The sequence below is a fragment of the Equus caballus genome, chromosome 5, assembly GCF_041296265.1.
Source record: "Equus caballus isolate H_3958 breed thoroughbred chromosome 5, TB-T2T, whole genome shotgun sequence".
NCBI lineage: Eukaryota > Metazoa > Chordata > Mammalia > Perissodactyla > Equidae > Equus > Equus caballus.
This window is the reverse complement of record NC_091688.1, coordinates 64,723,820-64,751,150: the sequence shown is the minus strand read 5'-3', so window position 1 is coordinate 64,751,150 and position 27,331 is coordinate 64,723,820. Positions and strand designations below refer to the sequence as shown.

Here is a 27,331-nt window from a genome sequence, read left to right as displayed (position 1 = left end):
CATTGCTGTAGCAGAAAATGTTCTCTGATAGTATAGAGTTCCCTTTCAAGAATTATACTTGTGAAAATACCCAAGGAGGAGCACTTGCATAACACACAGCCAAACTTCACTGAAGTCCTATTTCTCTACTCTCAGCATCTTTCATTTGCAAGGCACCTCCAGACATGCATATAAACTGTCTCAGGAGTTTATAGGAACAAGAGAATCATTTTAGTCGGGGACTCAGGAAATGTATCAGAGAAAAAGCTTTTGAGGGAGGTCTTGCTTCATAGCACTCTGTGGTTTACACAGTCCTTTATATACATATTATATCATTTAATCTTCAAAGAGCCCTTTGAAGTAAGTTTTTATACTCTTTTATAGATTCAGGCAACATGTGTTTACCAATTTGTAGCTGACTACAAAACATTTCGTACAAGAGAAAACTTACATAGTGGAAAGTAATTTGTTCAACATCATTCAGAGTTGAAATTAGACTTGAGCCCAGGTCTTCTGACTCTAAAGTTTGTTCCCTTTCCATTATAGGAGGTGGAGGAGGTTGGATGGTAGGAAATGGATAGAAGGCATTTGGGAGGGTATCCCAAAGGGAGAGAACAGTAAAAAGGCAGGCGTGGAAAGGCGTAGTGCCTGGGTAGAAAAGAGTGGGTAATTCAGTTAGTGAAGAGTCAGCAAAGGTAAATCATAGAGGATCAAATTGGAGAAGTTGAGGCAGACCATGGAGGGTTAAATATATAGTGGGAGAATTTGGCCTTTAGTCTGTAGGCAAGAAGGAACCGTATATCTCTTATCTGGACACTGGCTGACTGAATATGTGATGGAAGGAACTGTTTCCGGCTGTTACTTTCGCACTTGTTTTTAGACTATTCAGAAAGGACAGAAAAGTCCTTTGTTCAAAGTAAAGTATTTTTGAAAGAACAGGTAACTTACGGACTTGCTTTCTTGCCCTTTTTTTTGATTCTTAAGATCTAACTTTTAATTCATTTTTCTTTTTCTAGGACGATTCAAGTGTCCTGTTCAGAAAGGGTACCTGGGTGATAGTTTTTTTGCTTTGCTTTGTTTGGTTCAGTCCTTGCATGTCTGAGAGAATATCTTTCTCTTTCCTTCACACACAGTGCGACGTTTGGGCTAGAGACAGAATCCATAGTTCACACCAGCTTCTGAGCTCTGTAAAGTTAGTCACTTGTCCCTTTGTTTTTAAGAGCTGTGGAGAACATATTTTCATTCCTACACACATACCTGATTTTAATTTCCTATATTCTTGAAGGATTTTTATCTTATTGCAATTGGGGAGTTTTGTGTAGTTTTCTTTTCATTAAATTTTCCTAGACCAGGGCCAGCCCCGTGGCCGAGTGGTTGAGTCTGTGTGCTCTGCTTCCGTGGCCCAGGGTTTCGCCAGTTAGAATCCTGGGCACAGACATGGGACCGCTCATCAAGCCATGCTGAGACGGCGTCCCACATGCCACAACTAGAAGGACCCACAACTAAAACTACACAAGTATGTACTGGGGGCTTTGGGAGAAAAAGGAAAAATTTTTTTTAAAAAAAAAATTTTCCTAGATCATAATGTGTATTCTTCTTAGGTTTTTAGTATGAGATCTTTCCTTAGGTTAGGACTTTTTTTCTATTATTTAATTTTTTATTGTGTCTTCTTCATCTGTACTGCCTTTCTAGAAAGTAGGGAAATGATGCAATGTAGGATGTGTATAGTTACAGTAAAATAAGTTAATTTTCTTGGATAAAATATTTTTGTCAAAAATATTCATTTTGATACATGGAATCATGAAGCTTTTATGCTACATAGCATCTATTCAACACTTTTGTTTCTTTTTTTTTTTAAAGATTTTATTTTTTCCTTTTTCTCCCCAAAGCCCCCCGGTACATAGTTGTATATTCTTCGTTGTGGGTCCTTCTAGTTGTGGCATGTGGGACGCTGCCTCAGTGTGGTTTGATGAGCAGCGCCATGTCCGTGCCCAGGATTCGAACCAACGAAACACTGGGCCGCCTGCAGCAGAGCGCGCGAACTTAACTGCTCGGCCACGGGGCCAGCCCCTCGACACTTTTGTTTCTTGATGAGAGAATTAAGACCCTAGCAGGTTGAATGACTAGTCCAAAGTCACTTATGTAGTTTATAATAGAAAACTTCTTGATTCTCTGTCTTTTGCTCTTTCCATTATACCGTCCTGCTTTCCTTTCACTGGCTGTTAAGCTGAAAAGTTACGAATAGAAAACTCTGTGTTAACTGACAGGTGAACTGGGTGCTTGTCTTCTTTTTTTATATTATTCTAATTGTTTGTATTAAATGTTTAGAAATGTGATCAAAAAGTATATAGAAAGAATGAACTGTGACTCTTTATGAGGGAACTTAAAGAATACGTGTCTCTTTAGGTGAACATAAATTCGTACTTCGAGTTTAAACATTTTTACTCATAAAACAATTATTAACTAGTCAATTATCATACTATAAAAATGGGTATAATTTTGCATACTTTTTTTTAAATGAAATTTCTCATTAGGACATCTGCCAAGTCAATGAATGGCCATCCTCCCTGCGTGAGGCTACAAAGATTGCCTTGTAATATATACTGCAGATTACTAACAAGCAAATATTCAGCAAATATTTATTTGAGGACCTATGTGTACCAAGTAGTACTGTGTTTTTTATATGAAATATCTCATTAGAACAGTACTGGGCAACGAACAGTGGTCTTTTGACACACTTGCCTGTGTCAGAGCTTGTTCTTGTCTCTTCCTCTCTTCATGATGTAAGAGGAGCCCCTTCTTCTGTGCAGGGCCAATCCCCCAACTATTGTCTGGATCCCATCCCCTCTGACATTCTCAGGGATGGGTCCCCTCTGGCACCATCATTCATACCCTCTCAAATCTTTGTGTTTTTCTGTTTACTGGTTCTTTCCTGTAAGCACCAAAGCATGCCTAAGTCCCTTGCATGTTAAAATGAAATGCTTCTCTACCCCATATCCCCATCTGGCTGCTGCCCTAATTTTCTCCTCTGTATTACTAAAATATTTGAAATCAATTGTCTCTGTTCCCTGTCTCCACTTCCCATGGTAATCGGCCTTCCACCCCCACCTTTTCACTGAAACCACTTGCCAACGTTATCAGTGACTTCATTGTTTCTTTCTAATCTTTATCTTACCTGACCTCTCTACCACATTTGATACTGTTGAGCAATTCCTCTTAAAAATCTTTTCCTTTTGGACCAGCCTGGTGGCGCAGCGGTTGAATTTGTGCGCTCTGCTTTGGCAGCCCAGGGTTCACCAGTTCGGGTCCCACCATTTATCAAGCCATGCTGCAGTAGGCGTGCCACATATACAGTCGAGAAAGATGGGCACAGATGTTAGCTCAGGGCCAGTCTTCTTCAGCAAAAGAAGAGGATCGGCAGCGGATATTAGCTCAGGGCTAATCTTCCTCAGAGGGGGAAAAAATCTTTTCCTTTGGTTTTGGTGATAACATGATTTCCTTTGCTTCTCTCTCTGTTGACCCTTTAGTCTCCTTTCCCTGACCCCTTTCTTCTCCTATACCATACGTGCCAGTGTTCCCTAGAGTTCCTGACTCTTTCCTGCCTACTCTACCACTCTTCCTGAATGGCCTCCTCCATTCCCATGGCCTCAGTGACCATTTACATGCTGAGGACTTTCACATTTGTATTTTCAACCCAATCTTCTTTGATTTCTAGGTCTCTATGTGTGTCTGCCCACGGGACATTTCCAAACGAGGGGCTCTCAGGCTCCTCAACCTCAAAATGTCCAAAACGGGATTATCATTTCCATTACTAACACGACCAGCAGAATGAACGAATGAATAAGAGAAAATCTTGTGTTCAAGTTTTCCCACTGAATGATAGTACTGTCCACCCAATTACTCAGTCCAAAAGTACCTCTGGAGTATAAGAGATTCATTTATCCTTAGTGTTGTAATTAAAAGTCACAATTTTATAGATCTGATTTATCCTGGGAGTCTTGTTTTTGCTTCAGTTCCCAAAAGTTCATTTTCTCAGGAATCTCTATCTTTTATAAAATAGAAATTTCCATTAATGTTGAAGAAAATTCTCTACTTGTAAGGTTAACCGTTACTTCTCTCTGGAGGGCAAATGTCAGTGGGCTTAGAACTACTTATATCCTTGATAATAACAACTTCTAGCATTTATTATTGAGATGCACTATAATGTAGCCACTGTTCTGAATACCATATGTAATAATTCACTTGGTTTCCCAAAATTCCTATGAGCTGTGGGTACTGTTAACCATCCCTGTTTCACGGAGGAAAGAACCGAAATGCAGAGAGGTTAGGGGAATGTGTCCAGTCTGACAGCTGGCAAGTCACAGAGGCAGGACTTGAACCCAAGCCGACTGGCTCTGGATACAAGCTCTTAACCTCCCTGCAGTCATATTGTCTGGCAAAGCAGCTTGCATTCCTCATAGCAGGTTTTTTTTTACCACTGTTTCTAAAAAGTTAAAAATACTTTGAATTCCTAAGACATGGCATAATTTTAAATATGTGCCTAGAGTATACATATGCAAGTTATTTTTAGAATATTAAGTAATGCAATTTGCTGGTATAGTAACTAAGTGGTCACAAAAAATGGATCCATAATTTTTTTTTTATTTTATGTCACTCTTATTTTTTAAAGACTTTTTAGATTTTCTTTGACTCTTTTGAAGCATAAACAGTGGCCATAGCAACATTTGTCTTCTTTTAAGTCCTCTGCTTGTGTATTTCACAATCAGCAGCTTTATCATTTTCTTGTAGAAGCACTTGGCTTTCCACAGTATCAACACAAATCATATTCTGTTGCTTTGTTTCTTGAAAGTGGTTAAGCAACCATATAAAACTCATAGGAAATTAATGACTCATATAACGGAAAACATTTACTAATGTGACTTTTGTCTCAGTTGCCAAGTAGTCTGAGTTTGTTTCCATGGTAACCCATCAGTATAACAAACTCTCACAAACTACTTTGCCACTTTTTTTTGTTTGTATAATTTGGACAGCTTTCTGACAGCTGTGTGTATGTGTGTGTGCGTGTGTGTGTGTACACGTTAAAGATAACCACAAAAAATTCTGAGTAATTGCCTTAGGCACGCGAAGATATTTTTTATTTAGAGAAATTGTTTAGTACTCCAGGACTGTTATTTTGATATCACAAAATCTAAAAGATGATTTAAATTAACATATCGGTTTCTACTTGAGATCCTATTAAGAAAGGTTATAGTCAGCAATTATTTAACCTTATAAATTTTTAAAATTCATTTACAATTTTGGTTCCTTTGAAATATAAGTAATCTTAGAAGAATCTGCCAGAAACAAGGCAGGGGAAAAGGAAATTAGGGCCGTGTCCTGGGGGATGTGGACTAAATGGAGTGATGGAGGAAGCCAATTTGGCCTGTTCTTGCCAGCCCATCCCCTGGGTGGCAGTGCTCCTGGCTAGGGAATGTCAGACACTGAGGTATTCAGGGAACTGAGGCAGACCAGGCCATACAGGACACTAGGCTTTCACTTGATGACTGAGTTGAAGAAAGATTCCTAGAGGAGGTGATGACTAAATGAGTTAGAATTAAACTGGTGAATGTGGGAAGCTGAAAGGGAGAATAGATGGCATGCAAGGGAAAGCAAACATTATGAACAAAGGCATATAAATGAGAAATGGTGTGAAGTAAGTGGGGAACAGACAAACAGTATGAGACAGAAAGGATTAAGAGAGAAGACTAAAGATAGGGGCCTAATCGTGGAGATACTGTGTTCAGGAGGTTGGACCTAATCCTCTAAAACATGGGGAAGCAGTGAAGGATTTTAAACAGAGGACAGAGGAATGACCTTATCAAATTTGCGTTTTAGGAGGAGTTCTCTGGTAGTAATGGTTTTGTATATTTCTTTAGCCTTGTTGATGTACAATTGACAAATTAATTGTATCAATATTTAAAGTATACAATTTGGTGTTTTGATATACACATTCATTGTGAAATGACCACCATAATCAGGCTAATTAACATATCCATCACCTCACGTAGTTCCTTTTTTTTTTTTTTCTGGTGAGAACACTTAAGATCTACTCTCTTAGCAAACTTCAAGTATACAATACAGTATTGTTAACTCTGGTCACCATGCTGTACATTAGATCTCCAGAACTTATTCATCTTGTATAACTGAATTTTGTACCCTTGGACTAACATTTCCCCCATTTCCCTCACTTCCTACTCCCTGGCAACCACGATCCTACTCTGCACTTCTATGAGTTTGACTATTTTAGGTTCCACATTTAAGTGACGTCATGCAGTATTTGTCTTTCTATGTCTGACTGACTTCACTTAGCATAATGCCCTCCAGGTTCGTCCATGTTATCACATTTTCTTCTTTTTTATGGCTGAATAGTATTCCACTGTGTGTATGTGTGTATATATATATACACCACATTTTCTTGACCCATTCATCCCTCGGCAGACACTTAGGTGGTTTCCATATCTTGACTGTTGTAAATAATGCTGCAGTGAACATGGGAGTGCAGATATCTCTTCAAGACACCAGTTTCGCTTCTATTGGATATATACCTGGAAGTGGGATTGCTGGATCATTTGGTAATTCTATTTTTAATTTTTAAGGAAACTCCATACTGTTTTGCATAATGACTATACCAATTTATATTCCCACCAACAGTGTACAAGGGTTCCTTTTCCTCCACATTCTCACTAACACTTGTTATCTTTTGTTTTTTTGATAATAACCATTCTAACAGGTGTGAGGTGATATCTCATTGTGGTTTTGACTTGTATTTCCCTAATGATTAGTGATGTTGAGCACCTTTTCACATATCTGTTGGCCTTTATCTTCACTTGAGAAATGCCCATTTAAATGTCCAATTATAAAATGGAGGCCCATTTTATAATTGGGTTATTTGGGGGGTTTTTGCTATTGAGTTGTTTGAGTTCCTTGTATATTTTGGATATTAACCCCTTATCAGATATATGGTTTGCAAATATTTTCTTCCATTCCATAGATATCCTTTTCATTCTATTGATTGTTTCCTTTGCTGTGCAAAAGCTTTTTAGTTTGATGCAATCACACTTGTCTGTTTTTGCTTTTGTTGCCTGTGCTTTTGGTGTTGTATCCAAAAAATCATTGCCGGGACCAGTGTCAAGAAGCTTTTTCCTCTATGTTTTCTTCTGACAGTTTTACTGTTTCAGACCTTATGTTTTAAGTCTTTAATCCATTTTAAGTTGATTTTTATATATGGTGTGAGATTAGGGTCCACTTTCATTCTTCTACGTGTGGACAACCAGTTTTCCCAGCACCGCTGTCCTTTCTCCATTGTGTGTTGTTGGCACCCTTGTCAAAGATCAACTGCGCATAAACAGGTGGATTTGTTTCTGGGCTCTCTATTCTGTTCCATTGTTCTGTATTTCTGTCTTTATGCCAATACCATACTGTTTTGATTTCTGTGGCTTTGTAATACATTTTGAAATCAGGAAGTGTGATGCCTCCAGCTTTGTTCTTTTTCCTCAAGAGTACTTTGACTGATCAGGGTCTTCTGTGGTTCCATGTGAATTTTAGGGTTGTTTTTTCTATTTTTGTAAAGCATGCCATTGGAATTTTGATAGGGCTCGCATTGAATCTGTAGATCACTTTAGATAGTATGGACATTTTAACAATATTAATTCTTCCAATCTATGAACATGGGGTGTCTTCCCATTTATTTGTAACTTCATTAACTTTCTTTGTCAGTGTTTTATAATTTGCAGTGTACAAGTCTTTTACTTCTTTCATTAAGTTTATTCCTGGGTATTTTATTCCTTTTGTTGCTATTGTGAATGGGATTATTTACTTACTTTCCTTTGTAGATAGTTCATTATTTGTGTATAGAAACGCCACTGCTTTTTATGGGGGGAAGGGGAGCTTTTTTTTTTTCATTGAGTCCATAATTGTTTACATCAATGTGAGATTTCAGTTTGTACATTATTTCTTGACTGTCACCACATAAGTGCTCCCCTTCACCCCCTGTGCTCCCCTCACCCTCCTTTCCCTGGTAACCACTGAACTGTTTTCTTTGTCCATGTGTTTGTTTATATTCTACATATGAGTGAAATCATCTGGTGTTTGTCTTTCTCAGACTGGCTTATTTTGCTTAGCAGAATTCCCTCTAGGTCCTTCCATGTTATTGCAAATGGGATGAATTTGTCTTTTTTTCTGGCTGAGTAGTATTCTGTTGTATGTATATACAACATCTTCTTTATGCAATCATCAGTCGATGGGCACTTGGGTTGCTTCTATGTCTTGGCTATTGTGAACAGTGCTGCAACGAACATAAGGGTGCATATGTTACTTTGGATTGTTGATTTCAAATTGTTTGGGTAGGTACCCAGTAGTGGGATAGCTGGGTCGTATGGTAGTTCTGTTTTTAGTTTTTTGAGGAATCTCCATACTGTTTTCCATAGAGACACCACTGATTTTTTTCTTACGTTGATTTTGTATCCTGCAACTTTACTGTATTCATTTATTAGTTCTGTCTTTTGTTGAGTCTTTAGAGTTTTCTCTATACATGATCATGTCATCTGCAAATAGAGATAATCTTACTTCTTCCTTTCTGATTTGGATGCCTTCTGTTTCTTTTTCTTGACTAACTGCTCTGGCTAGGACTTCTGGTACTATGTTGAATAGAAGTGTTGAGAGTGGGCATCCTCATATTGTACTAGATCTTAGAGGAGGAGCTTTCAGTTTTTCCCCCATTGATTATGATGTTAGCTGTGGGCTTTTCATATGTGAAATTTATTTATTGTGCTAAGCTAAGTTCCTGCAATACCAATTTTATTGAAAGTCTTTATCATGAATATTGAATTTTGTCAAATCCTTTTTCTACATCTCTTCAGATCATCATGTGGGTTTATCTTTCATTATGTTACCGTGGTGTATCACATTGGTTGATTCGCATATGTTAATCCTTTTAATGTGTTGTTGAATTTGACTTGCTAGTATTTTACTGAGGATATTTGCATCTGTGTTCATCAGAGATATTGGCCTATGGTTTTCTTTTCTTGTGGTATCTTTGGCTTTTATATCAGAGTGATGCTGGCCTCATAAAATGAGTTTCAAATTGTTCCCTCTTCTTCTACCTCTTGGAAATTTAGGAATGATTGGTGTGAATTCTTCTTTGAATGTTTGGTAGAGTTCTCCCATGAAGCTATTTGGTCCTAGGCTTTATTTTGTTGGGAGGTTTTTGATTAGTGATTCAATCTCCTTATTTGTTATTGGTCTGTTCCAGTTTTCTCCTTCATGATCCAGTTTTGATAAGTTGTATGTTTCTGTGAATTTATTGATTTATTCTGGGTTATCCAGTTTGTTGGTGTATAACTGTTCATAATAGTGCCTTATGATTCTTTTTGTTTCTGAAGCATCTTTTGTAATATCTCCTCTTTTGTTTCTGATTTTATATGTCTTCTCTCTTTTTTCTTAGTCTAGCTAAGAGTTTTTTTGTTTTATTTTTTCAAATAGCCAACTCTTATTTCTGTTAATTTTTTCTAATCTCTGATTTATGTCCATTCTAATCTTTATTCTTTCCTCCCTTCTGCTAACTTTGAGCTTAGTTTGTTATTTTTCTAGTTTTGAAGTATAAAGGTAGGTTGTTTATTTGAAATCTTTCTTTTGTAATGGAGGCGTTTAGTGCTATAAACATCCCTCTTAGTACTGCTTTTGCTACTGTCCGTGAGTTTTGGTATGTTGTGTTTTTGTTTTCATTTGTCTTGACGTACTTTTAAAATTCTCTTTTGATTTCCTTTTTTACTCAATGATTATTCAAGAGTATGTTTTTTAGTTTCCACATATTTGTGAATTTTCTCGTCTTATTGATTTTTAGTATTATTTCGTTGCGATTGGGAAAGATACTTGGAATGATTTAGATCTTAAATTTATTGACTTGTTTTATGACCTAACGTGATCTATCCTGGAGAATGTTCCATGTGCACTTGAGAAAAAAAGAGTATTTTGCTGATGGGTAGAAAGTTCTGTATATGTCTGTTAGGTCCATTTGGTTCTAATGTTGTTCAGTGCTGCTGTTTTCTTACTGATTTTTTTGTCTGGATGATCCATCCATTGTAATCAGTAGGATATTGAAGTCTCCTACTGTTATTATATTGTTGTCTAGTTCTTCCTTCAGGTCTGTCAATATTTACTTTATATATTTAGATGCTTTGATGTTGGATACATATGTATTTATAATTGTTATATCTTCCTGTTGAATTGACCCTTTTATCATTAAATAATGACCTTGTCATTCTTTTTGATTTAAAGTCTGTTTTGTCTGATGTAACTATAGCCACTGCTGCACTCTTGGTTACCATTTGCATAGAGTGTCTTTCTCCACCCCTTCCCTTTCCTTAAATCTAAAGTGAGTCTCTTATATACAGCATATACTTAGGTCTTGGTGTTTTTTACCCATTCATCCATTCTCTGACTTTCGTTGGGGAGTTTAGTCCACTAACATTTAAAGTATTTGTTAATAGGTAAAGACTTGCTGTTGCCATTGTTTTAATTGCCATTGCTGCCATTTAATGCCATTGCTGTTAATTGTTTTCTGTCTGTTTTTATGATTCTTTTCCTCTCTTCCTATCTTACTGTCTTCCTTTATGATTTGCTGATTTTTTGTAATAATGTACTTTGATTCTTTTACCTTTTCTTTTTTGTATCTTCTGTAGGTTTTTTATTTGTGGTTACCATGAGGCTTGCATAAAACTTCTTGTAAGAGTCTATTTTAAGCAGGTAACTTCAATTGTTTATAAAAACTCTTTTACTCTCCCCAACACACTTTGTTGTTTATGTGAGAACTTACTTCTTTTTATATTTTGTATCCATTAACAAATTTTTCTGGTTATAATTAGTCTTAATACTTTTGCCTTTTAAATTTTGTACTGGTATTAAAAGTGATTTATGCACCACTGTTACAGTACTACCTTATTCTGTATTTGTCTGTATATTTCCCTTTACCAGTGAGATTTATACTTTCAAGTGCTTTCATGTTGCTGTTTAGCATTCTTTCGTTTCAACTTGAAGCACTCCCTTTAGCACCTTTTGTAAGACAGGTCTAGTGGTGAAAACTCCCTCAGTTTTTATTTGTCTAAGAAAGCCTTTATCTCTCCTTCATTTCCAAAGGATGATTTTTGTGGGTATCCTTGGTTGGCAGTTTTTTTCTTTCAGCACTTTGAATGTATCATCCCACTCTTTCCTGGACTGCAAAGTTTCTACTGAGAAATCTGTTGATAGTCTTACGAGGATTCCCTTGTATGTGATGAGTTGCTTTTCTCTTGCTGCCTTTAAAATTCCCTCTTTGTCTTTAACTTTTGACAATTTAATTATAATGCAGCTTACTATAGAACTCTTTAAGTTCAACCTATTTGGGGTCTTTTGGGCTTCATGAATCTGAATGTTTATTTCCCCATATTTGAGAAGTTTTCAGCCATTATTTATTTAAATAAGTTTTCTGCCCCTTTCTCTTTCTGTTCTTTTTCTGGAACTCCCATAATGCTATGTTGGTTCTTTTGATGCTTTCCCATAAGTTCATGGGCTTTCTTCACTGTTTTTCATTCTTTTTTCTTTTGTTCCTGCAACTGGGTAATTTCAAATGATCTGTCTTCAAGCTCGCTGATTCTTTCTTTGCTTGATTGAATCTCTTGTTGAAACTCTCTATTGAATGTTTCAGTTCAGATATTGTGTTCTTCAACTCTAGAATTTCTGTTTGGTTCTTTTTTATGGTTTCTCTTCGTTGAACCTCTAATTTTGTTCATGTGTTGTTGTCTTGATTTTATTTTGTTGTCTGTCAGTGTTCTCTTGCAGTTCATTGAGTTTCTTTAAGATGATTATTTTGAATTTTTTGTCAAGCAGTTTGTGGGTTTCAATTTCTTTAGAGTTGGTTACTGGTTTCTCATGATGGTGTCATGTTTACCTTATTCTTCATGATCTGTGTACCCTTGTGTTGGTGTCTGTATGTTTGAAGAAGTAGACACTTCTTCTGGCCTTTACAGACTAGTTTCAGCTGGTAAAGACCTTGTCCTTCTGGGTCCTCAGACTGATGGGACTGCCTCTGGGATAGTGCTCAAGCTGGGCTGGAGCCAGATCATATAGTTGCTGCTGGGTCTGCAGTCAGGTCTGTTTGGCTGGCCTTTTACCAGGAGCATGGCAGGTATGGTTCCCATGGGGTACCCAGGCAGACAGGACTGCCTCTGAAACCATGGTCAAGTTGGGCTAGAAACAGGTCATGTGGCTGCAGTCACGTCCACATTTGACAGACCTGTTACCAGACTCATGGACAGATGTAGCTCCTGCTAGGTCCCTGGGTGGATCCATAGGTGGGCATGACTACCTCTAGAACCACAGTAGAGAAGAGCTGGAGCTGAGTCACAGGGCTTCTTCAGATTCCACAGTCTGGTTCAAGGTCAGCGAGCCTATTATCCAGGGCACAGACAGACATGGTTCCTGCTGGGTCCCTGGGCAGGCAGGACTGCCACTAGACCATGGTGGAGTGGGGCTGGAGCAGGTGCATGGGGCTGCTTCAGGGTATGCAGTCAGGTTCTGTGGTCAGTGCCCCTGCTACCAGGGGTGTGGCTCCTCTTGGGTCCCTGGGCAGACAGGACACCTCCAGGACCACAGTTACATGGGTCTGGAGTCAGATCATGAGGCTATTCTGGGTCTGTGGTCACTGGCCCTTTTACTAGGGCACAGATGGACGTGGCTCCTCCCAGATCCTTTGGTGGATGGGGCTGGTGGCAGGACTGCCATCCCCTGGTTGATGGTGCTAGAGCTGAGACTACAGGGGTCAGGCTGCTTCCAGGTCAACAGACAGGACCACAGTTGGCCTTGGCTGTGGACCTGGTAGCAGCCATGTGGTCCAGCTCCAGCCCCACTTGACCATAATCCCGGAGGCAGTCCCATCAGTTCGGGGACCTGGCAAGAGAAGGTCTTTACCTGCCAAAACCAGACTGTAAAGACTGGAAGGGGTGTCTGCCCTTTCAAATGCACAGATACCATGCAAGGATCATGAAGAACCAGGTAAACATGATATGACCAACAGAAACTAATAAACCTCCAGTACCAACTGAGGTACGGGCCTACCTTCTTAAAGCAGCACTTGTCAGTCATGGGCTCCACTGGGGTGTCACAACCTCCTACCTAGAACCCAAAGCTCCCACAAAGCCAGTTTTGTCCATGGATGTCTGTCAAATGTTGTTACTGTGGGAGAACGAAGGCTGAGGATCTCTTATTCCACCATCTTGCTCCATAGAATAATTTAAATGAGGGGAACAGGACCCTAGGATTCCTAGAGTACCTACCACAATGTGAGTAATATCTGAACTCTGCAGATTCCTTTATTTGGGAGTGTTTGGCCATAGGCTTTATCAGTTAAGATTTAGTTCAGCTGCAAAACCCAAAATAAGCATTTTAAATAATAAGGTTTAAGAAGTCTGGGAGGAGCAATCAGGCAAGAAAAAGGAATAAAAGGAATCCAAATAGGGAGGGAAGAAGTGAAACTCTCACTGTTTGCAGACAACATGATCTTATATATAGAAAACCCCAAAGAATCCATTGGAAAACTGTTAGAAGTAATCAACAACTACAGCAAAGTTGCGGGGTATAAAATCAATTTGCATAAATCAGTAGCATTTCTATACTCCAGTAATGAACCAACAGAAAAAGAACTCAAGAATACAATACCATTCACAATCGCAACAAAAAGAATAAAATACCTTGGGGTAAATTTAACTAAGGAAGTGAAGGACCTATATAATGAAAACTACAAGGCCTTTCTGAGAGAATTGGATGACGACATAAGGAGATGGAAAGACATTCCATGTACATGGATTGGAAGAATAAACATAGTTAAAATGTCCATGCTACCTAAAGCAATCTACAGATTCAACGCCATCCCAATCAGAATCCCAATGACATTCTTTACAGAATTAGAACAAAGAATCCTAAAATTCATATGGGGCAACAAAAGACCCCGAATTTCTAAAGCAATCCTGAGAAAAAAGAACCAAACGGGAGACATCACAATCCCTGACTTCAAAACATACTACAAAGCTACAGTAATCAAAACAGCATGGTACTGGTACAAAAACAGGTGCACAGATCAATGGAACAGAATTGAAAGCCCAGAAATAAAACCACACATCTATGGACAGCTTATCTTTGACAAAGGAGCTGAGGGCATACAATGGAGAAAAGAAAGTCTTTTCAACAAATGGTGCTGGCAAAACTGGAAAGCCACATGTAAAAGAATGAAAATTGACCATTCTTTTTCACCATTCACCAAAATAAACTCAAAATGGATTAAAGACCTAAAGGTGAGACCTGAAACCATAAGGCTTCTGGAAGAAAACGTAGGCAGTACACTCTTTGACATCAGTATTAAAAGGATCTTTTCGGACACCATGCCTTCTCAGAGAAGGGAAACAATAGAAAGAATAAACAAATGGGACTTCATCAGATTAAAGAGCTTCTTCAAGGCAAATGAAAACAGGATTGAAACAAAAAAACAGCCCACTAACTGGGAAAAAATATTTGTAAGTCATATATCTGACAAAGGCTTAATATCCATAATATATAAAGAACTCTCGCAACTCAACCACAAAACATCAAACAACCCAATCAAAAAATGGGCTGGAGACATGAACAGACATTTCTCCAAAGAAGATATACTGATGGCCAATAGACACATGATAAGATGCTCATCATCGCTGATCATCAGGGAAATGCAAATCACAACTACACTAAGATATCACCTTACACCCGTTAGAATGACAAAAATATCTAAAACTAATAGCAACAAATGTTGGAGAGGTTGCGGAGAAAAAGGAACCCTCATACACTGCTGGTGGGAATGCAAACTGGTGCAGCCACTATGGAAAACAGTATGGAGATTCCTCAAAAAACTAAAAATAGAACTACCATACGATCCAGCCATCCCACTACTGGGTATTTATCCAAAGAGCTTGAAGTCAGCAATCCCAAAAGTCCTGTGCACCCCAATGTTTATTGCAGGACTGTTCACAATAGCCAAGACGTGGAAGCAACCTAAGTGCCCAGCAACAGACGAATGGATAAAGAAGATGTGGTACATATATACAATGGAATACTACTCAGCTGCAAAACAGAACAAAATCATTCCATTTGCAATAACATGGATGGACCTTGAGAGAATTATGTTAAGTGAAATAAGCCAGCAAGAGAAAGATAATCTGTGTATGACTCCACTCATATGAGGAATTTAAAATTATGGACTAAGAACAGTTTAGTGGATACCAGGGGAAAGGTGGGGTGGGGGGTGGGCACAAAGGGTGAAGTGGTGCACCTACAACATGACTGACAAACGTTAATGTACAACTGAAATTTCACAAGATTGTAACCTATCAATAACTCAATAAAAAAAAAAAAGGAGAAGAAGTCTGGGAGGAGACGTCTATTCCAGGGCTACATGGTTGTTGGGACCCATCTTCCTTCTGTCTCTGTGCTTCACCATCACATAGCTTTTCCTCAAGGTAGCCTTGTGGTCCAAGATGGCTCTTGACACTCTAACCATCGTGAACATTAGTATCATCATCTTCAAGGAGTTTGGCTCTGAAGAGAAAGAGAGAGGTAGTAAGTAGATGGGAACCTGGGGTTATGGAGGTGTATTTTTTTTCCCTTAAGACTTAGTGTCATGTCTTTTATGAAAACCTATTCTTCATCTCTGTTCTACATTTATAATTTCAGTTATCTGCCCACATTTATGATGCTATGCTGAAGTTTTTTAATCTCTTATTTCTTCCCAAGCCCACGTGACTTAATGTTGCCTTCCTCCACTCTCTAGCCAAACTAGATTAATATTTCTGTAAATACTCTGTTCCTGCTTGCTTGTTTTTTAAGAGAAGCACTCATATACAGAGTTCACTTGATTTCTCTTATTTTTGTTACTCAGGCCAAAGCTGCCCTCCATTTATGCAAATGGTAGCATATACTATTTGGTATATAAAGCCTGCTACATTGTAAGAACATTTTAGACTAGGTGAAAATCTAAAAATGTGTTTCCGTAATTAGTATTACTGAGGAGTTGTTGTTATTTCACAAACAAATGTAAAGTAACAAAACATAAAGCAAGGTTTTAGGGTTTTGCAATGAATATTAATAGATTTTTTGTACTTATGACCTAATTCCTAGAATAATTGACTGGATAACATTTTAAGATACCATTCAATTTTCATATATTTGCCAGTAAAGAAATTTCTTAGATTTTTTTACAGCAATTAGAAAAGAATGGCTTGCAACGTTATATACTTTTGTTCCCATTTTCGGATTCTTCAGTATTTGACAGTGTTTTGAATTTGTTAATTTGGTTTTTATTTTAACAAAGTCATAAATGCACACAGTTTAGAGTCTAAGTTCTACAAGGCGTATTGTGAAAACCTGCAGTCCCCAGCCACCCACCTGTTTCCCACATGGCCTGACAGGAAAGGATCCAGGAGAATAAATACACTGACTTCCCTCCCCTCCTGCCCTCCATCCTTCTGGTGTTTGTCCCTTTAGCACATTCAGAGGCAGAGGCAAGGGAGCCTGGTTGATATAGTCCATAAAGGCCAGCCTGTGGGGCCACAGAGAAGGGTAGAGTGGATCAGGAATAACAAATAGACAATTAAGCCCAGTAATTTTGATATTTATGAGTACGTTTTAGTTTCCTGTATGTTCTTTTTTTATAGCATCCCATTCCTATGGGGTAGATGCAATTTCTGTCTCTCTGAGAAGCTTTTTTCTTCTTCCAGCATAGACTCTGTTTTGTTCAAGTTGCCTTTTGCTGTTTGTTTTGGTCTCTGTCTTTCATATTAAGAGACTTTCCTCAAGTTTCTGCTCATATGTAACTGTGAGGCTCTAAAGGTTCCTTAGAAGCTTTGTGCATGTGGAAAGTGTTCATTCACTCAGGTTTTTACTGTGGATTGAGCTGGCTGAGCCATTTTGTTGGGAACCTTCACATCCATCTCATTAGATCTTTTCTTTGAGGCTGACTGGATTCCCCAGAGAATTTTCCTCCCACATCTTCTGGAAGAGTATATGCCTGGCTCTAGCATTTAAGGGACAGGTTAGGGGAAGAAGGTTGCAATTCTGAGCATTCAGTAAGTCATCTTTCATCCCCCTCCCCGACCCCATGTAGCCACGCTATCGTGCCGTTTCCGATGCCTGCCCTCAAGTCAGGTAGTGCAGAGATCCCTCTATTTTACCTTGTCATGAGAATAAATCTCAGTCTTCTGCAGGAATCAGGGAGAGAATCTGTTGAGAGTCTGTTTCTAAAACAGTTTTCAATCAGTCCTTCTGCCTTTTGTCCTTCCTTCATGCTGCTTCAACACCAATTTAAGATTCCCGCTCCTAGCTTTTACCATTACCAGCTTACAGTTCAGCTTTCTTTGATTTGCTACATCAGTTACCACTTGTTGCTCCCTGGCCACTTATTTTTGTGTTCTCTCTGGTTCTCTTTGTCCTTGTGAGGTGATGCCTTAAAAATTAAATAGAAGGTTTTGGGGAAGGAGCAGAGGCTAATACATGCTTTCAACCTGCCATCTCTAACTAGGAGTTTTTATGTAATTTTTTTAATGTTGTCTCTGATTCCTGATCATACATCAGTGGTCTCAGTGACAGGAACAACCCAGTACCCTGAAGACCAGCTTACTCCTGAAGGGTCCAGCACATCAGTATACCTGCATACCTCTTTTGGGAGCTCTGGAGGGCATGGCTAATGCCTCCATCAAGTCTTGAGACCACGAGATGTTGAGGGAAGCAACAATAAATTCTGGTTTTATTTTTCTCCTCTTTGTTATTTTCATTATTCACTGATTTTCTTTGAAAAAATTCATTTATTTTTGAGTTTACAGGTTAACTAATGGTAATCTTACTGGGGATACCTCATGTTGCCTGATCAGTACCTCAGATCCATCCTTTGCCAAATAAATCTCATTCTGCCTGTGTTGTGACCGTATAAATTGCACCCCTGCTGGATTTCAAGGGAAACTCCCCTAAGAACACATAGTCATTTTTTTCACTTCATCATTCATTAAATCACCTAAAGGTTCCTAATGAAAAAAATGAAATATATGTGCTTCTCTCCCATTTGTGTATCTGTTTATATGTAAGTAAACATCCATGTACTTACCACACACAAACACATACTTGTTTTTTAAATTATATTTGCTTTACAATTCCTGTTCTTGGATTTCTGTGTATTGATGGAGAAATCCATAAAACCAAACTGATTGGTCCCAGTACAGATTCATTTATTCACTAAAGCAGCTGCAAGTTGACTCCCTACCACATTCACCATGTTGGTTATTGCTAACTGTCCTCAGCCTTTATTGAAATTTCCAACTCACCCCTCAGCCCCTGTCATTCTGTAGAAGTAACCTCACCAATTCCTTTCCTCAGAAAATCGAAAACTGTTGAACGTGGGCTCTCTTGCCTTTCCCTTTTGCTCTCTCCAAGTGTCTCTTTATTTTCACCCATTGTCTTTCTTTAATTCCTGTGTTAGAGGAATAATTATCCTTCCTTTCTAAGGCTAAACTCCCTATCCTTAGACATAACAGTAGAGGGAACAGCATGGTCAAAGGACTGGAAACTTGAAAGAGCAGAATTGTTGGGAAAATATAAATTTTCCTTTGTGGACAAGTAGGCTTTTGAGTTAAATGGGCCTGATTTGAATGTTAGTGCTGCTGCTTTCTATCTAAATAACCTTGAGTTAACTTTTCTCCTTGTGCTTCATTTTCCTTGGCTATAAAGTAGATGCCAGCTACCTCCTAGGGTTGTTGTGAGATTAAATAGTCTGTCCTAAGCTGTCAATAAATGGTAGCTGCTGTTGTTGTTATGACTGGAATAGGAGTAAATCTGTGACAGCAGTTCATTTTAGAATAAGTGTTTATATTTCTGTCTCTTATACTAACTACGAGCCCTACAAGGTCAGGAACACTGTCATTCTCATCTCTATATTTTAAACACTTAACATATACGCAGCACACCTAAAATAAACATGTATTGTGTGTTGAATGAATAAATAGTGAACCTTCAATTTATATTGATTAAACTGATAAGTAAATTCACTTTTTTTTCGGTTTCTGGGGATAATTAAAACTTTCGAAAGATTTTCAGATCACCTTGTCAGGAATTTGTTTTCTTCTTCTTGGTGTTTCACTGTTTCCAAATCCTGGCTTTTAATGTATCACTTTTGCATTATAGACTTGAGTGAAAGGGTGTGTGTGCTTTTTTAACATGCCATCAATAATAGTTAATTAACTGGTTCTTTTTTTTTTTCCTTCAGGGAGGTGGTGCAAGCAAACTGTGTTCACTGGAGGAAGAAGTTCTCGTTTATGTGCAAAATGAGTGCCAGTGCCACCACGGGCATCCTCGATCCTTGCATCTACAGAGTATCTGTGAGGAAGGTATAAAAATAGCCTATTACTCTCCCCTTTCAGAGACCATAATTAATTTCCATAGTCACTGACTCACTTTATTTAGCTCTCCTTTATCATTAGAACTGGTGTATGTAATTTTGCTTCACACTTACAGCAATAATTTAAATTACTATGAGACACATGTGATGAAGAATCTGAAGTTATAAATTCAAATATTACTCAAGAACCTTATCTCACTATCATTATACATACATATAAGTATATGCATATCAGTATTAACTTAATATAAGTATTAACCTTATTTGCATTATTTGAGGGGCTGTATATGTCTATATCCTGCCATTCCTTAAATTCTTCTTTGTTAGGCGTTGTTTTAGGGATTTCACATAAATTATGTCTAATAACGACCCTGAAAATAGTGTATTTTTTCCATTTTCGGGAAAACCAAGGCTCAGAGAGCTTGCTACTTGCCCAAATTCATATAGCTAATAAATGGCAAAGTAGGGACTCAAACACAAATCTTTCTAATTCCAAGTCCATGTTTTCTTTTTCATATATTTCCTTTCCACGTGTTAGGTTGAGGCATATTACCAATCTACAAAAATGGCCATCTCAGGTGGTTCAACTTAATACGCATAGAAATATGTGATCCTACCTTTTTTGGGTGAAAAAGAGGATTCCATTAATCACCACTACTAGTGAATTAAACTACTGGCTTTAAAATGTAAACTTTGTTTTGCATTTTATGTGCATTTTTTTAAATTACCAAATACGTATACATGTTCAAAAATTAAATAGAGATGGACTTAAAATGAAAAGTAGGAGTCCCTTGCCTTGTTCTTTTCCAGTCCAGCCTTAACATCCTTCTGTATTAGATAAAAAGTTGTGTTTTTAGCTCTCTTTTTGATTCTGCTTTTTGAGTAAGCTGATAGCACTATGATGTGTGGGATATATTTTAAATTCTTTTATATTGCTCAATCTACTTAGTTAAAATGTAGCATAACTACAGGTATACATTTTATAGGTTTTAAGACTTTAATGAAAATAGACTTGTAAAATTGTCGTGTTTGGAGCAGCAGTAACTGAGTTGAGGCTTTCCTAAAGGACGCATAGTGCAGTGCAAGTGCATATGGCATCATTCTGACCTGGGTTTGAATCCCAGATACGCCATTTACTAACTGTAAGACCTTAGGCAATTCTCCGTTTTTTTTTTTTTCCCCTTCTTCTTCTTCTCCCCCAAGTCCCCCAGTACGTGGTTGTATATTCTAGTTGTAGGTCCTTCTGGTTGTGCTGTGTGGGACTCCACTTCAGCATGGCTTGATGAGCGGTGCCATGTCCGCACTCAGGATCTGAACCAGTGAAACCCCGGGCAACCAAAGTAGACCGCACAAACTTAACTGCTTGGCCACAGGGCCAGCCCCTTCTCCTGACTTTTTAAAAATCGGTTTCCTCATCCAAATAAGGGTATAATAATTGCTTCCTCATGAAATTGTAAAGATTAACTGAGATCTAAGTAAAACATCCTACGTTTTTTCCCTTTCTCACTTAATTGCTGCTGCTGTTCTTTCATTAAAACTTTTCTAAATGGAGTTCTAATCATGATTATTGAGAGACGATCATTCAGTTTTTGAATTTTAAGAAAAAGAAAACATATAACCAGTTTAGAGTAAAGCATAACTGCTAATTAAAGAAACTCAGAGTCTATTTTTAAAAGAAGTAATATTTTTTTTGCTAAGATAGGACTTGTTCATCTGAAATAAACCAGTTCCTCAGATTATGATGGTTTGATATATTAGTTAGGGTATGTATGATAACCTTCTGAAGCAAATACCCAAATACACAATGACTTAAACAAGATAGAGGTTTATGTCCCTCTTGGTTAAGAGCCAAGGAATCCAGGGCTGGTAGTGCAGCTCTGCCATCTTCCCCATGTGGGGCCATCTTTAGATCCAGGGGAGCACTCCAGTCTTCTTCTCTCTCAACCAGTGAGAAAGGATAAAAAACCTCATGAGAATAAAAGTAAGAACCCCTAAAGGAAAATGAGTAAACTCAACTTTATGAACATTTTCTGCATTGCAGAAAAATACCTTAAGCAAAGTCATAAATTAGGGGAAAATATCTGCAAATCATGTCAAAGGACTAATTTCCTTAGTATGGAAAGAGCATCTTCAAATAAATCAGTAGAGAAAGATCAACAACCCCTTAGAAAAATAGGCAAGGGACAGAATATACATTTCACAAAGAGGAGAATATAAATAGCTTTTAAACATGCAAGAAGTTACTCAGTCTCATTCACATGCATTAAAACTACAAGTAAGATATCATTTTTTACCTGTAAATTTGATGAAGATCAAAAAGTTTGATAATGTACTCTGTTGCGTAGGATGCAGGGAAGCAGTCAATCATCAGTCAACAAATATGTGAGTTCCTACAATGTGCTGGATACTATTGTAGACACTGAAAGGACAGTGATGAACTGGAATGAATTCCTGTCCTCAAGGACTCGACCCTCTGGTTGGAGTGGGGGAAGGGTGGTAGGAAAGACAGACAGTAAGCAGGTAACCAAATAAGATTATTTTAGATATGATAAGTGTTATGTATAAAATACAATGAGGTAATAGAGAACAACTTAGGGAGAGGAGATCATTTTAGAAAATTGGGGAGGGGTCAGTGGAGACTTCTCTGAAGGGTAACATTTGAAGAAGAGGCACCCATATAAAGATGCAGAGAAAGACCATTCTGAAGGAGTGGGACCTTGTCTTAGTCAGGGTTCCCCAGAGAAATAGAACCAATAAAGTGGAGATAGCTATAGCTATAGCGATAGCTATAGATACAAAAGAGATTTATTATAAGGAATTGACTTACACAATTATGGAGGCTGAGAAGTCCCACAACCTGCCGTCTGCAAGCTGGAGACCCTGGAAAGCTGGTGGTGTAGTTCCAGCCTGAGTCCAGAGGCCTGAGAACTGGAGAGGCAGTGGTGTACATCCGAGTCCTGAGGCCTGAGAACCAGGAGTGCTGATGGTGTAAATCCTAGTCCGAGGACAGGAGAAGACCGATGTCCCAGCTCAGCCAGCCAGAGAGAGAGAATTCAATCTGTTTCTTCTGTCCACGCCCTCAACAAACTGGATGATGCCCACTCACACTGGGGAGGGCAGTCTGCTTTACTCAGTCAGCAGGTTAAAATGTTAATCTCATCCAGAAAGACCCTCACAGACACACCCAGAAATAATGTTTAACCTGACATCTGGGCACCCCATGACCTAGTCAAGTGGACACATAAAATCAGCCATCACAGACCTGAAAGTAAAAAGGCCTTGTGTTAGTTTCCTAGCTACTGTAACAAACTGTGTGGCTTAAAACAACAGGAATTTATTGTCTTCCAGTTCTGAAGACCAGAAGTCAAAACCAAGGTGTCGCACACAGCCCGTGCTTCTTCTGAAGGCACTAGGGAAGAAGCTGTTGCATGCCTCAAGCGTTCCTTGGCTTGTACACGCACCGCTCCAGTTACACGACTCTTCTCCATTTGTGTCTTCACGTCACTTTCCCTCTATATCTGTGTCTGTGTTCAAATTTCCCCTTTTTTATAAGAACACCGATCATATGGGATTAGGACCTCATTCTAACTAGATTACATATGTAAAGACTCTATTTCCAAACAGGATCACATTTTGAGGTACCGAGGGTTAGGATTTCAACATATCTTTTTTGGAGGGAGGAAACAATTCAATCCATAACAGGCCCTAAGATTATAATAAACCTGGGGACTTATGCTTCTGAAATTAAGGGACTAGCTTGTTACAGGCTACCCCTCCATCTGAGAATAACCAGAAAAGCTAGAAAATATTAAAAATAGCTGTTTGAGGGGCTGGCCTAGTGGCGTAACAGGTAAATTTGCACGCTCTGCTTCGGCAGCTTGGTGTTCACTAGTTCAGATCCTGGGTGCGGACATGGCACCACTTATCAAGCCATGCTGTGGTAGGCATCCCACATATAAAGTAGAGGAAGATGGGCATGGATGTTAGCTCAGGGCCAGTCTTCCTCAGCAAAAAGAGGAGGATTGATGTCAGATGTTAGCTCAGGGCTAATCTTCCTCAAAAAAGAAAAATAGATGTTTGAAGGCATCACAGGCTGCCAAGTTAGTAAGGACTTGAGAGGCATAGAATTATAGACAAGGGAAGTGTAAAGAGATCAGCCTGACATTTAGCATTGCTTTTACCCTCAAAGCAGGTGCTAATTTGCAAGCAGTAATTTAAGAAGCTGAGCTGAAAACAATGACTAAGGCTAAGAAGCTGAGCTGAGATTCCAGCAATTTTATAAGACTAAAGGGACAGAAACTGGAGTCCAGGGCACATATATATATATATAGTGTGTGTGTGTGTATGTATGTATATACACACATGTATATGTAAATGCATAGAGCATCCTTTGAACAATTCCTAAAAATTGATCACAGTGGTTGTCTCTGTGGGGTTTCAACTATTGTTAAAATCTTTCTGCAATGTGTTAATATGCTTAGCTAAGTAATTTAACCTTTCTTTGGTGATTCAGGTTCTTGCAATGTGTCTAGAACACTTATTGGCAATTTCTTATTCAGCAAATAGATAAAATATTAGCTTGTCTTCTCACCATTTGTCCCTTTCAGATTTAAGTTAAATTCTGAATAAAAATTCTGGTCATTCAGGTGGAGGGGTGGGCATCCAAATAGTTGGATTTCAGATCTTCAGAATTTTACTGTCTGTATTTGCCAGCATGTAAATGTGTACTTCAGAATTATTTGACATATATTTAATTTTAAATCTTTAATTGTATGCTAATCTTATCATGTTTTCTGTCTTTGACAGGAATTAAAAGGTGGAAAAGCTTATGCAAAGGTAGGTACATGTTTTTTAACTTTTTTGAAATTTGTAATATCACTCATTGCTGTTTATAAGCTTAAAAATTAAATGGTTTGCTCTTTTAATTGCTGTTCAAGTTGGCTGTTTTTAAACAAAGCAAGTTGGAGATTGAACAGTTGGATCCAGCGATAAATTACAGGCCTTTTCTTTCTATATGCTGATTATGGGATGCTATTAAATTTCAGCTTCCCTACTAGAAGATGATCTCTGGTTTGCATTAAGCCATAGCATCTGTTAATTCAATCTCCTCTGGGAAGGATTCCCAGTCCCACCTCCCCCCAGTGAAATAGGATCCCTCCTCTGTGCTCTCTTAGCACGCTGTATGTACGTGATCATACTGTCCTTTATGTTTTTTAGCAATATGGAATTATGAATGAACGTGCTCACCCTTTTGCTGAATGGGAGGAATTAGTAATTAGTAATACTGCCAGAAGCCCACATACTCCTCTTTTATTTCCAGTTTCTGTGATGGTATCTCCATCCGTTCACTCATCTGAGCCAAGGACCAGGGCGCTAGTTTCAACCATCAGATCTACCTAACTCCCTAAAACTAGTTAACTGCAACATCTGTTAGGATGCTCTTTGCTACAAGTAACAGAAAACCCTCCTCACCTAGAGATTTTTTCTAGTCTCACAAAACAAGTAGACGTGAGATAGAGCTGCTCCAGGATTGGTTAATCCACTGGCTGAAGAACATCATCAAGAACCACTATTACTTTTCTCTTTCCACTGTTTCATTCTCTATATGATGACTTTGTCCTTGGCTAGCTCCCCTCATGGTCACCAGGTGGCTGGCTGCTCAAGTTTTAGTTAACCCATTCACATATGACAAAATCCAGCTGTTTCTCCATGTATGACTTTTTTTGAGTGAGAAAACTTTGCCTAGTTTGGCCCTCAGAGGACTTCCGCATACCTTTCATTGGCCACAACTGGATCATATGCTTACTCCTAAATCCGTCACAGACAATTAGAATGATTGCCATGGTTAGCTTAGACTAATCACAATTTAACAATGAGCTAGAGGTTGGGTTACTTTTCTTGTGCACGTGGATGACTAAGAGTGGATGCTTGAGTAAAATCAGGGCTCTGCTAGCAAAGAATATTAGGGCATTGAATGGTGGGCAGGCAAACAACAGGATCTGCTGTGATTGACAAATCTTCTTGATTTCTCCCTTCTAAAAAGCTTTTGAAACCATCCCTTCTCCCCATTCCCAAGCTACAGCCTTAGGTTATGCCTTCATTAGTTCTTATTTAAAACCTGCCTTGGGCTCCTTTCCTTTGTTCTCTGCCTCTGTTGTCTCCCTTCAGTCCATCCTCTATATCACCAGAGTGATTGTTCTAAGGTTCAAACATGATTGTATCTTTCCCCGACTTTTAGTCCTTCAGCAGCTGTCTATGGCCTGTAAGGGAAAATGAAAGGAAAAGTCTTTAACCCAGCATAGTAGACCCATCATGGTTTGCAAATCATCTCTCTGCACACGTGCATGCACTCACACACATTCTCACTCATCCTTAGGCTTCAGACACACTGCCGTCATAAACCTCCTGGAGTGTACATGCTATTTTAGCCTCTCTGCCTTCAAACTTGATGTTTTCCCTGCCATGCGTGTGCTTCTCCCTCCTCTTGTCATGTCGACTCATGTATCATTAAAAACTCAGCTTAGTCATCCCTCCCCATGGAGAAATTTTCTTTTCCTCTCTTCTTGTAAGCGTGCCTTCCTCTATCATAGCACTTACACTTTTTTATAGGAATTTCTTTTCTATCTTCGCTTATTAAACTTTGAGCTCCTTGAGAATAGGGATGATTTACATTCCTAATGCCTGACATTACCTGGAATGTAGATGCTTGAAATTATTTGCCAAATGAAGTAGTATCTACCTCAGATCTAGCTAATATTTACATATATATGCCATTTTAATGAGATAGTTATCTCAGTGAAGCCAAAGAGAAAATCATAAGGAAATATGGCCTCTCTGGTACCTCACTAGAATGTAAGTTCTTTCAAGACAGTCTTTGTCTTTCCTGTTCATCACTGCTTTCCACTGTCTAGAACAGGGCCTGGCATATAAAAGGTGCTCAGTGAATGTGGACTTTCAGCCCGAAACCTCACAGCCTTCATTGGTAAACATCACACTGAGATACCCAGCTTTTAATATACTTTCTTAATGGGAGCTGACCAGCTTCTTTGTTTTTTAACTTGCATTAGTCTTAGTGACACTGTAATACAGCATTCCAACAGTGGATGGTAAGCCAGTGGGCTGTTTTTTATTCCTCAAATATGTATTAACTGCCTACCATGTGCAAAGCACTGTTCCTGGCCGTGTTCTAAGCACTGAGGATGGCAATGAATAAAACAGACTGAAACCCCTGCCTTTGTGGAGCTTACATTCTAATGGAGGATTGGGGGACAGAGACTACACAAAATAAATATGAAATGTGTATGTAGATGATGTGATGACAACTGCTAAGGAGAAAAATGAAGCAGATAAGGGGTAGAGGGCAACAACTACAGGGGAGGGGAGGGGAGGGAGGAGGCAGGGCGTGTTCTAGGATGGTCAGGGAAGGCCCCTTTAGAGAGATGGCATTTGAACATAGGCCTGAATGGAGTGAGGAAGAAAGCTACAAGAAGATCTAAGAGGGACTGTGTCAAGCAAAAGAACAGTAAGCCTTAAAGGCCTTAAGGTGGTTGGGCATTTTCAGGGAAAAGGACATTGTGGCTAGAAGAGTAAATAAGGAGGAGAGGGGGGAAATGAAGTTGATGAGGTGGCCAAGGGCACAGGATCAGAGGCGGTCAACACAGACAACTCTTTGAAGAAGTTTTGCTATAAAGGAGAGCAGAAAAATAGTCCAAAAGACTGGAGAAACATGTGGAGTGAGGTTTTGTTTTCTTTTGTTCCTTAAGATGGGAGAAAATACAGCATATTTTGTGCTGATGGAAATGATCCAGTAGAGAAGGGAAATTTTAGAATGCAAAAGAGAGGGAGGAATTCCGGAAGCAATGAACTTGAATAGGC

At 38.7% G+C, this 27,331-nt stretch overlaps 1 protein-coding gene across 1 annotated transcript in view; it reads left to right on the top strand.

Annotated features, from left to right (window-relative positions):
* EEIG2 (EEIG family member 2) overlaps window positions 1–27,331 on the top strand; it is a 75,106-nt gene that overhangs the window by 19,226 nt on the left and 28,549 nt on the right. Inside the window, exons 2-3 of the mRNA XM_023641519.2 lie at window positions 19,325–19,445; window positions 24,263–24,292. Of these exons, the coding sequence (XP_023497287.1) occupies window positions 19,325–19,445; window positions 24,263–24,292 (151 nt within the window). The remainder of the gene's footprint in view (window positions 1–19,324; window positions 19,446–24,262; window positions 24,293–27,331) is intronic.